This window comes from Lissotriton helveticus, chromosome 6, assembly GCF_964261635.1.
Source record: "Lissotriton helveticus chromosome 6, aLisHel1.1, whole genome shotgun sequence".
Taxonomy (NCBI): Eukaryota; Metazoa; Chordata; class Amphibia; order Caudata; family Salamandridae; genus Lissotriton; species Lissotriton helveticus.
Window position 1 is genome coordinate 1,412,438,163 of NC_136067.1, and position 12,945 is coordinate 1,412,451,107.

The following is a 12,945-nucleotide window of genomic DNA, read 5'->3' on the forward strand; positions in this document are numbered from 1 at the left end:
CATCTCTTTCACCTCTTTGGCACACTAGAAGGGGCACAGGCAGATGCAGGTCATACTTGACCCCATATTATTTGAGCTGAAGGGCCACAGCCAACAGAACACCCGCCAGGGTGTAGAGTGATGCCGATGCGCTTCATCATCTGTGACGTGGGCGCTCCCACCTCAACTGCAAGTGCTCCGTTTATACTGGCAGGTCTGCAATAAGGCACTGGGCAACTGGATGAAGATAAGTACGTGTGTGTCAAAGAAAGGGCTACCCCATCCTGGCAAGCGGGCCTACAAGTTACATTCACTTCCACTGTTCCCTACTGTCCTCGCCTCTGTGCTCAGTGTTAACTTCTCTCAAATGGCTTTCCACAACAGTGTACTACTCGAGCATCCTCCACATTGGTTCCGGCAGCCCCTGTATTGGCTTATGCTTCTGCTCCTCCTGCTGCCGTAATGCCCCAAGCGGGTGCTTCTACTCACAGTAGAGTGAGCCAAATCTTGCTGTGTTCTTGGGCCAGTTGTGGATGAGCTATCCGAACAGGTTTGTATTTCTGTTATTACGAGTCCTCTCTGACTCCATCCTGTTTCATCGAACTTGAAACTTGTGTTGCTAACACACAAGAAGGCTAGCGCGTGGGTTTATGAGCTATGTTGGCAGTCAAATAAAAGTATGAGCGCTGTCCACTTTCTAGAATTAAACTCATACTTTATTAAAAAGTGCAGGTCCTGTAATTAAGAAGTACACACAGTTCCCTTTCAGAAGTCAGTCCTCTATTTACTGAGTCCAGTGAGTTAGCCCACCCTGATTCATTTTTTCTGTGTTTCAGTTTCTATAGCCTTCTCCATTAATTTTAGGGATAAGTTTGGTAACAATTTGTCTGACATCCTTTGTATTTGCTTTAAGTGTTCCATGTTCAATTGAGTTACAGTATAGGCTTAAAAGGATTGTACTTTAATGTTATATCAGAAATAGCTTTAACTGTGATGTATTTACCTTTTCATTATCACTGTCAGTTTCATGATGCACTACTTGGTTAAAACTATTAACTACTTTCTAATACAACCAGAATTTAAAATTTGGAACAGTTGCAAAAATTGTAAATAATATATTGCAAAGAGCTTATTAAATCAGGAAAATATTACTAAATATATGATTCTGCTAACAAATTCTATGTGTAGCAACTGCCATAATATTATTTGTACATGAATGCTCAAGTACTTTAGGGATGTCACTTCAGTCTTAGGCCTAGTGATAGATATTCTGGGGCACGTCAGAGGCATGTCTTGTCTGCAAGTAATTTGGGAGAAATTCTGTCGTGCTGCTTGAAACAAGCGAGAACTAGTCACTCCCACTTCTGTTATATCCTTGTGCTTAACTGTGGCGTTGAGTTTTATGAGGGTTTGCTCTTACTCCCCCATCAGGCAGGGCTTTCTGGACTCATTGGCTAGTGGTTGTGAATTCTCGTGGCTTAGATTGTGCTGTAGTTGTGAGCACTTGAAAGAGTGCTTGGCGACTTGCAAGGAGTATCATTGAAGAAGAACAGTGGTTAGGGTGTAGAGTTTGAGTTTTTTCTCTGCTTGTCTTATAAACGAAATGTTTTGGAAAAAAGAGGAGCTGTCTAGCTTTATATAGTGCCCTTTCCAATATGGTGATCTCTACGGGGATTGCTGTCTGAGTTTCCCAGTTCAAGATGAAGTTGAATCTTTTCCTGTGGTGTCAATTTCTGCTTGAATCATTTATAAAAGAGGCATTAATAAGTGACAGATATGTCACTGTGCATATGCTCCCTTGGTAATCATCTTTTTTATTGTTTCTCTAAATTTAATAGATTTTATGGAATACTGTACTATTTATGAACTAAATCCCTTTGGCCACTGTAAGTGACAAAGTGACTCACTCAAGTGTATTGCAAGGTTGTATTCAATGTATCTGTTTAGAGTAGTTTTCAGAACATTTTGGTATATTTTGTCACATAAGCTATGTAAAATGTTGTATCTTCGAACTCATGAAACACAATTAGACACTGTAAAAAATGGCACACCCCAGTATTGCCCTTTTCTCAAATCGGCACACAGAGCACTGGAATATTTCAAATGTCCTTTTTCAATGCAATAGTCATTTTAGCTAATTTATTCAAAACTTTTGCTTTAAATGCACTTTTGATTTAATTGTTTTCAAAATGTTCACAGGGCAGGAGAACCTCCTATCAAAACCTTACTATGAGGAAGGCTCCCTTGCTGAAATTCAGAGTGGATTTTACATCTCACTTTTAGCAGTGCCATTTGAGATGTGGGTGGAGCCAATATAGGAGTGGGTGGAGCCGGTAAAAAGTAGATGTGGCCTCGGACAAACATTTGGGCACCCAAACTTTATATTTTACAAATTGAGCACTGTTGTGAGGCTCTCCCTGCAGTCACTTACCTTTCACTTTCCCGGTAGAATCTGCAGGGGGTTCCCAAGTGGCAGAAACTGCTGTTCCTTTGCCATCCAAAGGCCAAACATCGAAGCTCTCGGGGGCACTTGTTGGTGCTATTCAAAATGGAAAAATAAAACAAAGAAATTAGAAAATACTGCCGTTTCCCTGATCTTAATCATATATTGTATAATTACCACTGTTTCTAAAGGGCTACACCTACAATCATAATGTGCTGCAACAATCTATTTTTAGCCTGTTTTTATTGAAATAGAATCTTGATCATTGAAATACTGTTATACTATTTCAGTCAACCGTGCACCTCAGTTTATGTATGTTTACAACACTTATTTACTTACATAAGAAACGTCCCCAGGTACCTTGGTTTCCCACATTAATAGTCATACGTAACAGAGTCATCAACATAGCAGGGCTAGCATTGTCCTACTAATCCCCCTGTACCTCCTGGTGGGGCTACACGGCGGCTCAATGAAATCTGAGCCTGGTGGAGATCCCAACCCCCATAGGAAAACCCAGAATCCTTCCCAGTTTACACTGTCAAACATGCGCAGAATACTTGGGGTTTTAGGGTTCCAGGTATCTGAAGACACTATGAAAATTTCTAGGATTTCATCTCCTGGAGTGAACAAGCTTCCACTGACAAAAGGTTCCAGGGTTCCATCACAGCTAAATGCATGCGGTGACAGTGGTGGGCATACAGCCATATGGTTGGTGGAAACCCGGCCTCTGTCTTGTAATTGGCCACTAGGTGGCGGCGCCTTGCAGGTGAACAAGTACCATCTGCTAATGCCGAACTCTGCTAAAATTGGCAAACGGCTTACTAGTTGCACCATTGTATACCTCAAAGGCATAAACCCAGTCTAGAATTAACGCAAATGGCATTTTGATAATGTCTCAGGATAAATTGACCAAAAACACAGAAAATGCACCCTGTGTGTGCACCAGGATGTGTGCCGGTGACCCACACACAATTCTTCATCTTGTCTTGTGATTGGCACGCCACACAGCACCTCGCCACTTTACAAGGAGATTTTGACGGAGATCATTCTACGTGGGGTATATTTAGCTACGTGTACAGTGTCACCCTTCAGACTGATACACTGTGACTCCCTAATATGTAACATCAAAGAATGTGGCAATGCTGGATGATGATGATGATGACAAAATGTGCTGTAAATTTTCCAGACTGCAGAGTTTTAGACATGTGCAACCAAGGGAATCATTTAAAACAACACATAGTAAGAACAATTAAGATAGTTTAAGCATCTATCACTACTTCAAATCTTGTTATGATTCCATCTAAAATCAATTCAAAGAGGGAAAATGTATCCAGAGGCGTACATTAAAGATAAACAGTTTTACTTATTATACTGAATTATAACAAAAACAGAGTCAAGTGAAATTACATGGCCTAGTTCCAATTCAGTAGATGATAATGGGGTTATGTGTTCGAGCATGCAACATTCAGATGACTCAGTGGTGGCTCCTCCGCTAAGATGGAGGAGCGTCGCCCCACTGCTCAAAAGGAAAATAAAATGATAATAACGTATCGTTATTATCATTTTATTTTTCCTATTGCAGTCAGTGACGGGGCGCAGCTGGCCAGAGTAGGGGAGGAGTGATGTGCACTCCCTAAGTGCGCACGAACTGTTTGGCCGGCCCTCTTGGGCTGCCCAAACAGTTCATGCGCTCTTTGCATGTTTCTACCAGGCTGCATTACACAGCCTGGTCAGGAACGTGCACGGGCTCCCTGTTCCAGTCTAAGCGCCTATCCAGAGAGCGGAGACCAATCACAACGCTGCATTGCAGTGTTATGATTGACTCAGGAGAACCTGCCTGCCCGGGTGCTTCCTGCTGCCGCCGGCCGGGACAGGAAGATGAAGAGGACGAGGATGGAGGAGAGGCGGCTGCCGGCCTTTAAAGGTAAGTCATTTTTTCTTTATTGCACCCCCCACCACCCCTGTCCGGTAGCAGCCACTACTGAGATGACCCTAAGAAAGTTATATGAGACACAGTTCATCAAAAGTCAAGTGAATGTTGATCCACTCCTGCCAAAGCAAAGTCCTTTAGTGGTGAAAATAAAGAAATTTGCAGAAGGAATCAATCCGATTGAAGGCTTTTTCAGTGACAACTGGTGGAAAAACGTCAAGATTTCCGTCTCTCAGTTAGTGAATATAGAGGCCAAGGACTATGCTAACATAATATCTAGAAAACCTTGTGGAGTTCTCGCACAGAAAACTTTGCAAGTAAATGTGAAGGTATTTGACACCGAAAATTTTTCACCAAACACACCAACCAATGCTGACTTGTAAACGGAATTGAAACCGGTAATTACAGAGAAAATACATCACCGGCATGTAGCTTGATGATCCAGTTGTTTGCATCTTTCGTTTTTGCTGTGTATTCAGACCCAAGCTCACAGGGGGTTATTGAGTTGCTCCTTATTTCCTTATTGAGATTTAGGGCCTGATTTAGATCTTGACAGACGGGTTACTCTGTCACAACAGTGACAGGTAAATTTTATTTGCACAATTAATTAAAATCATTGCAAAATACACACTCAGAAATAACCTTTGAGGATTAAAAAGATTAAAAATAAAGGACAATATAAAAATCAATTAGAAACAAAAAGGTTACAAGTTAAATTAAGAGGGGACGCAGGAATGTCACTAAGGGGAAGGAACTCAAGCTTTGACAAGGGGAAAATTCGGAGAATTGATTTCTGTAATAAACGTAACAAAACGTGCCGCCAGCTGCGGTGAGTCTCCCCTCATACATGCGTCTAGTGCTTCCTGGCAAGTCCTGATATTAAGAAGGAGCCAGATTGGGCGCAGCCAGAAGTTTCTTTGGGCTCGGAGTTTAAGTTAAATGCACAGGATATGGATTAGATTCTCCTCGTCCTGTTTGCAGAAGCGACATTGGGAGGATGCGTCTTTCCTCTATCCTTGGCCAAACTTGTATGCCATCAGCGGGATTAAACCGAAACGGAATCTCATTAGTTGGAGTTTTATGTGGACTTTCACAGAAGATGCAAGGTAGGACGGAAGGGATTTCGGGATGTATAATTTAGAAGCCCAGGAACCGTGGGGGAGCTGGTTGACTCGTTGCTCATCAAGGTCGTTTGATAGAATTTTTGCTTGCTTGGATAGGAGTTTTGTTTTCGCCTTGATGGGCATCGGGGATAGCCATATGTCTTTTGCTTTGAGGAATTAGAGGCATGACATCAAGTATTTATTCCACGATGTTTTTGGGTTGCTGAAGACTAACCATAAGCAGTTCTTTAAGGTATGAGGGCAGGCTTGTTTAGTTTTTAAGCAATAGCTGACGAAGCGAGCACTCATAATCCATCGCTGGGAGGATAACAAGAATTCTTTTCTGATTTGGGCATGGGCGGTTGAATTGGGCAGACGAAAGACCCTACGATAGCAAGACGATTGTGCTCTGTCCAGCCAAGTGTTCATTTTATCCTTGAAGGTTATTGCGCCAAAGGAGATTGTGGGGAGTAGTTTTGCGGTGATCAGTTTTGTTAATGGTACTAAGTCCTGGGAGTGCAAAGTGCTTTTCGTTCTTATGAAGGCCCCTTCAAGGCTACGAGCAACAGCCTGCATTTCGGTTATGTGCGCAGTGGATCTCCCTTTATGATCAATCCACACGCCCAAGTACTTGTAGGCAGTGACAGTTTCCAGTCTCTTCCCTTCGATAAACCACGTGTTATATTTGGTTTTTCTAGGGGATATCATCATTGCTTTGGTTTTGGTGACATTTATTTCGAGCATGTTCGTATTGCAGTACTGAGCGAGGGAATCAAACAGTCTTTAGAGGCCCACCGGGGTTTGATCTAGAAGAATGGTGTCATCCGCATATTGCAGAGTTTGAATCTTTCTTGATTCTATTCCCGGAGGGAAAGCGCGGGTATGTGACAGCCATTCGGGGAGGTCTGCGAGATACAGGTTGAAAAGCATTGGTGCAAGCGTGCACCCTTGTTTTAAACCTCTAGTGGTATAGATTTTGTTAGAGGTGGACCATCTTGATGTGACTCTCACTTTAACCCAGGTGTCAGTGTGTAAGGCAATTAGTTCTTTCAGTAGCGACTGCGGAATGCCCCATCTTGCGAGTTTTTTCCATAGTTTTGGCAGGTTTACGCTGTCAAAGGCTTTACGAAAGTCGATGAATCCAAGGTGTAACGATTTCCCTTTTGCTGCAAGGGTGGTTTCCATCAGGTGGGCAATACAGATCAAATTGTCTTCGATGTGGCACCCTTTTTGAAAGCCGGTTTGGGCGAAGGGGACTAGGTTGTTGGTTTCCGCCCACTTAGTGAGTGCAGTTAAGAGAATACTGGCATATGCCTTCCCGTCCACATCTAGGAGGGCTATCATCTGATAGTTATCGGGATTAGAGCGCGAGCCTTTCTTATGGAAGGGGACGAGAAGTGATCCTTGCCAAGACGCCGGGATGGGGCCGCCCAGTATTGCGGCTTCAAATAGAGGTGTCAGTATCTGGGCCCATTTTCCAGCTGAGGCTTTAAATACTTGAGTCGGAATTCCGTTGGGACCAGGGGCGCCGCCCAAGCGCATATTCTTTATTGTTCCAGTTATATCGTCTGTTGAAATATTGGTGGTAGGGATGGTTCCGTCCTGGCTAACTAGTTGATCGAGAATCGTCGTACTATTGGTGGTCTGGCCATTCGGTGCTGTATAGAGCAGTTTGACATAGGTCTCCCAATCCGCAGGGGAAATACTTGTTGCGGTAGGGATTTAATAGCTTTGCTGGCCTGGTTAACCCAGTTCCAAAATTTCCTTTGGTCTTTAGATTTTATAATCTCGAAAGCTGTTACCCAGTGCTGCTCTTCTTCCAGTTTCTTTAGGGAAAAAAGGGCCTTCCTATAGACTTTTCGCACGGCCATGATGGCCTCCTTCAAAAGTTTATGTTCACTTTCATTATTGACGTTTGTTCGTCGTAGCTTGTTTAATTTATTCTTTGCAGTGATTGTGTGTTGTTTTTGCGCTGACAGAGTTGTCGAAGTTGGAATGTCCTTCGGAAGGTTGTTTATGGGTTTTGAGGTGACAGTGACAGATATCCTGTCCGCTGAGAAATAATCCCATTATATTCTATGGATGTTATATTTAGGCGGACGGGATATCCATCACCGTTGTGACTGATTTACCCATCCGCCAGGATCTAAATCAGGTCCTAAGACATGGCCATATATTGCTCGAGTATTACATTATCAATTTAAATCTACATCATGTCCTAAATGGTACAATGTTGTGTCATCATTCTTACACTCTATAGTATGTTTTTTTGCCTTATTTTGCAAAGTCAAGGCAACACATTTAAGTATATCACAAACAACACAGCACCGGAACTCTGCATCAGAAATGGGCTATACATAGTCACCCACCCTTTTCTCCTTAGGCAACTAAGGTCTTCCTTTCCTAATACCCAGTGTTCATACTTTTAAAGTGTAGCATGCTCACACAATCACTTGCTAAACACTGACAAACGCAACTGCAGTTTATTTGTTGGTGTCTGCAGAAATACGTTGTTGAATAGAACACAGGAAAACACCTTAACATATTTCTCCCTTTTTTTTCTCGCACTTATTATAAGTTACATGGTGAACTTTTGCTCATCACAGTAGTTTCTTTCTCCCTTTCCATGTATGCTAACAGAGAGAATGCACTGTTTGAAATCAGCAAGACTCGCCCAAAAATGCACATGGCACACCTAAGCGCACCCCTTGTTAGCAAGCTTATAAGAAATACATCGTTTGTAATGTCCCGAAGGATTTTGTTTTCTTTTTTTAGATATAGCCCCAGGATACCTTCTATTTGATCTTGAGACAATAAGGGCCCAATAAAGCTCCCAACGTATTGTGCCCTTCTACCTAACTAGGAAACAATTGTATAAGTAAAGTGGAACATTTGATCCCTTTGGTTAGTCAGTTGCAATCATCAGGCGCAAACTGTAGGAAAGAACATTTCCAGATGCAAGGCTGCAGACAAATGGGACTATTTAGACAGATAGCCATATGGCCTCAACTATGCAGGCGAGGCAGAGGACTGGCCACCATATTTTGAGATCTCCCCTTACCTAGTGGGGATCTGATTGCCATCATTGTTATGTTATGTTAAATTAACTTATTAAGCTCTCGAATACTCGGTGTCTTGGCGCTGGCTAAGTGAGTGCCAAAAATAAAACCGGCTGAGAATAAATGCTTACAAAGAATTGAATAACCAGGTTTTGAGAGCTTCGGCACAACAGATGCATCTCAAGTAAGAGCAGCAAGCAAAAGTTTATACAACAAAATTAAAAAAGCATCGACCATTGCATGCAGCTTTTCTCCCTGTGCATCATGGTCATTGTATACTTTGGCTCCCCAGGCCCACCAGGCCTCATATGGCGGGCCCAAGCAGAGAAAACAAGGTGACAATCATCCTGCCCTAAATAGGGCGGGAAAACCATTACTGTGACCTGGTGACTCTGCGACCAACTGGCCTTCGGGTTAAGGGTTTCTGATTGTGATTGAGGTGAGGCACAAGAAACCGTGATTTCCCAACTACAAATGGGACTAAGGAATCAGGGGTCAAGTGTTTTCCTCCTTGCACCTGCAAAACTAACCTGGACTCCACTGAGGACAATAATGCGAACTCCAAATTTGCAGGGTTTAGATATGTCAATAAATTAAAAAATGGTCCAATTTGATTTTGTTTACCTTAATAAAATGAATTTTGGAAGGGTGCACTTTTCATGTCTAAAAATTCGAACAGTCTGAACCTATGGCTTGATTCCTGCCTTTTACCTTTTGGCCGAGCCTCAGAGAACTCAATGTCTCATAGTATGCTGTTTTTCACACTGCACCATCTCTGAAGTAAGGCGGCAACCATCATATAGGCCTTCCTGTCAGTTCAGTCTATAACCATTTCACATTTGGCTGTAAATGAATTTCACGACAAACCCAGAAGAGCCCTTCTCGGCATGTGGTTGGAGAAGATAAATCCAGAGGGATTATATGAAAAAATACCTGCTGCAATCCCAATTTGGGGAGAGAGTTGATCAGAATAGAGACAAGCATTTGCGATGCAATAGGCTTCACATTTACGAGAGTTTGAGCTATCGGCGTTGTAAATGACAAGGCCTTTTATTATTGTGATGTTTTTAAAACATCTAAATGAAAGGCATTGTCATTTACATTACCAATAGCTTAAACTCTCGCAAATGCGTTCTGCGCACGTGCTACAAAATCTTTTAAAAATGCATAGGAGAAAGCGTGTCCTGCCTGCAGCAGCAGGCAGCACAAACCTATTTGAGGAAATAGTTCTTGGAGGCTGTAATAAAAGCCTACCAAGTAACAACATATGTAACAAGGGTTGTCGCCAAGGGAAGTTACAAAATGAGACAAGGCGGTACTAAGCAGGGTCTACTAAGTCTATTCACCAATGAACAGCCACAGTTTACAGCGGACAATGACACAAGTCAATAAAAAATATGAGCAGAGAGTGGCCGGAACCTCAAGTCTCTACCTGAATACAGCAGGCCTTGCCTTGCAGAGCAGCGCATGCGCTGCCCAGGCTCAACCTAAAAACCGAGAAAACTGCCTATTTTCTAAAGGAATTCCTGACCTGGTTAGGGCCCACGGAGTGAGTATCCCCAGGTCACTCCTGCATCTCGCACCTGAAGGCAGCTCCACAACCTAACAGCAAAAGCTTCTTACAGATCCTGGTGGTGTCTGAAGAACCAGTCCTAAGGATCTGGGTATATTTGCAGAGGTGGAAAGGCCTTCAAGGCAACCGTAGATGGCCCCAAAGAAGGTCTGTCTCTGTGATGATTGTTGATGAGATAATATTGATTACACTCAGCATAATAAAACATATGGTAAACTAGCTCAATAGAGCAGAGACACATGTGATACTTAATCCAGCTATTTTTGTGTCTGAATTGGTCTTTTGCTATGAAGGATGAGCAAAACAGTTGGTGGAGTCGGGGAAAAGAAGGCTATCAAACATACATTGATGATAAAGTTAGTGAGCTTTCCAAGCTGTCCATATGCACAGGCTTCAACCTGCGTTGCATCATCACCGCCCTTTCACTCTGCCCCCAGTTGCTATTCTTCCTATCACTCTGAGCATCACAATTAGAGTGCAATGTTTATCACAATGAAGGTAATATTCACTATGCAATATGTTCAGCTTCTTAAGACATTGTAAGTACTAACAAAAACACCAAACAAGAAAGACACGTTTCAACTTACTTTAATATGAAAATGTGGAACTTGCACCATATAGATGAACAAAACAAAATGCCTTTTCAATTATGGATTTTCAGTAGCTCGGACATGACAGGGACTGGGTTATGACGTTGCTACCTCTGCAATATAGATTAGTAACTGCGAATAACATACATTTTTCACCAAGGGGCTCTGACAGACATCAAAAAGATATTGAGACCTGTATGACAGGATATAAAGTTACATTTTATAGTGCAATTTACTAAATAAACTTGCTAAATAAGTTAAAGGCTTGTGACTCTCCAAAAAGTGTGCATCTGATAGAAACATAAGAACTATTGTTACTTACCTGTAAACAGGTGGTTCTCCAGTATTGGTGTCTTTCATAGATTCACATGCTTGAATATTCCCCGTCGTCGAAGTGGGAGTCCCACGGTATATAAAAATAGCAATAATGCTAATATAACATAAATGATAATATCATATAATAATAAAATAGAGATAATACACTGTAAAAACCTCTACAATGGTAACTTCCATAGGAAGACAGTATAAGAGAAAAACTCATTTGTAACATATCAGTGTCATTATGTTGGTCCAAACTGCAGCCAATCAGGCTCACGCACCCTCTAGAACCTTCTCCTCAGAAGCTCAAGCCCTCAGATTTTCGTAGCACTAGTAACAATAGCGTATGAGGAGAAGAGAGCCTCTGAGGGGAGGAAGGGTGGGTCGCATGTGAATCTATGAAAGACACCAATACTGGAGAACCACCTGTTTACAGGTAAGTAACAATAGTTCTTCTCCAGTATTAGGGGTGTCTTTCATAGATTCACATGCTTGAATAGAATAGATAGCAGTAACTCCTTAGCACTGGGATTGCAAGCATCTTCACAAGAAGTAAACACATAGCTTAAAAGCATATAGCAATCACAGAAGAGAAAGGAGGAGGGAACAGAGGCTCACCTTATTTAAAGAGATGGCGAAGCACTGCTTGCCCCACTGCGGTATCCGCCTCGTTGATGGAATCCAAACAGTAATGTCTGGTAAAGGTGTGCCTATTCGACCACGTTGCCGCCCGGCAAATCTGGTGTAGAGGCACTCCGGCAAACAAGGCGGTGGAGGACGCCATCGCTCTCGTCGAATGTGCCTTCACAGGACCCTGTAAAGGCTTGCCAGCTTGTTGGTGACAGTAGGATATGGCTGCTGAGAGCCATCTTGCAAGTGTCTGTTTTGTCACTGAATGTCCCCTTCGCATTCTTCCATATGCTACAAAAAGCTGATCTGATTTGCGGAAGGGGGCAGTTCTTGAAATGTAAAACTTTAGACAACGGCTGATGTCTAAGGAATGAAGGCGTTGTTCTGCCGGAGACTGTGGATTCGGAAAGAAAGTCTTCAAGAAGACAGGTTCGTTCAGATGGAAATCTGTAGGCACTTTTGGCAAAAAAGAGGGATTGGTCCGAAGAGACACCCCATCTGGTTTGAATTGCAAATAAGGAGGCTTGATTGTGAAAGCATGAAGATCGCTGACACGGCGAGAAGACGTTAGGGCCAAAAGCAAAACGACCTTCCAGGTAAGAAACTTGTTGTCTGCTCTGTGGATTGGCTCAAAAGGAGGCTTCATGAGCTGTGACAATACCACGTTGAGCTGCCATGCCGGAGGCGGGCGTCTGATAGGAGGAAACTTCCTGAAGAGACCTTTAAAGAATTGTCTGATAATTCTGGATGAGCAGAGAGAGGTTGAGCCATCATGCCTGAAACGTGAAATAGCTGCCAGAAAGACCCTCAAGGTGGCATGAGAGAGGCCAGACTGAGCAAGGCTTAGAAAGAAGGGCAACAGCTGTTCTGGGGCAGAAGTGAGTGGGTGGACATTTGCTTCTGCGCACCAATGGCAAAACCGTTTCCACTTTAGTTTGTACGTTTGAACAGTTGAGGAAGCTCTAGCAGAAGCCAGAATCTCTCTGCATTCCTGGGGCATCTCTAAATTCGCGAATTCGAGGAATTCAGGTTCCATGCCCATAACTGAAGAGTGGTCGGGTCTGGATGGCAGACTTGGCCCTCGTCCATGGACAGAAGATCTGGACGTGGATGCAGACGAATGGGCGTGCATTGGGACAACAGAAGAAGTTCCGAGAACCAAGCCTGTCTGGGCCAACGAGGTGCAATCAGTATCAAGTGGCAGGGTTGCCTGCGCATCTTCCACAACGTCCTCGGCACCAATGGTATGGGAGGAAACGCATAGGCGAACAGGCCGCTCCAGTCCATGAGAAGGGCGTTGCCGCTGGACCCCGGATGAGG

General features: G+C 43.1%; 1 protein-coding gene across 1 annotated transcript in view; it reads right to left on the bottom strand.

Moving 5' to 3' along the window:
- Positions 1 to 12,945, bottom strand: part of FNDC1 (fibronectin type III domain containing 1) — a 1,317,427-nt gene that overhangs the window by 774,040 nt on the left and 530,442 nt on the right. The window contains exon 6 of the mRNA XM_078649203.1: positions 2,411 to 2,518. Within this exon, the coding sequence (XP_078505329.1) occupies positions 2,411 to 2,518 (108 nt within the window). The remainder of the gene's footprint in view (positions 1 to 2,410; positions 2,519 to 12,945) is intronic.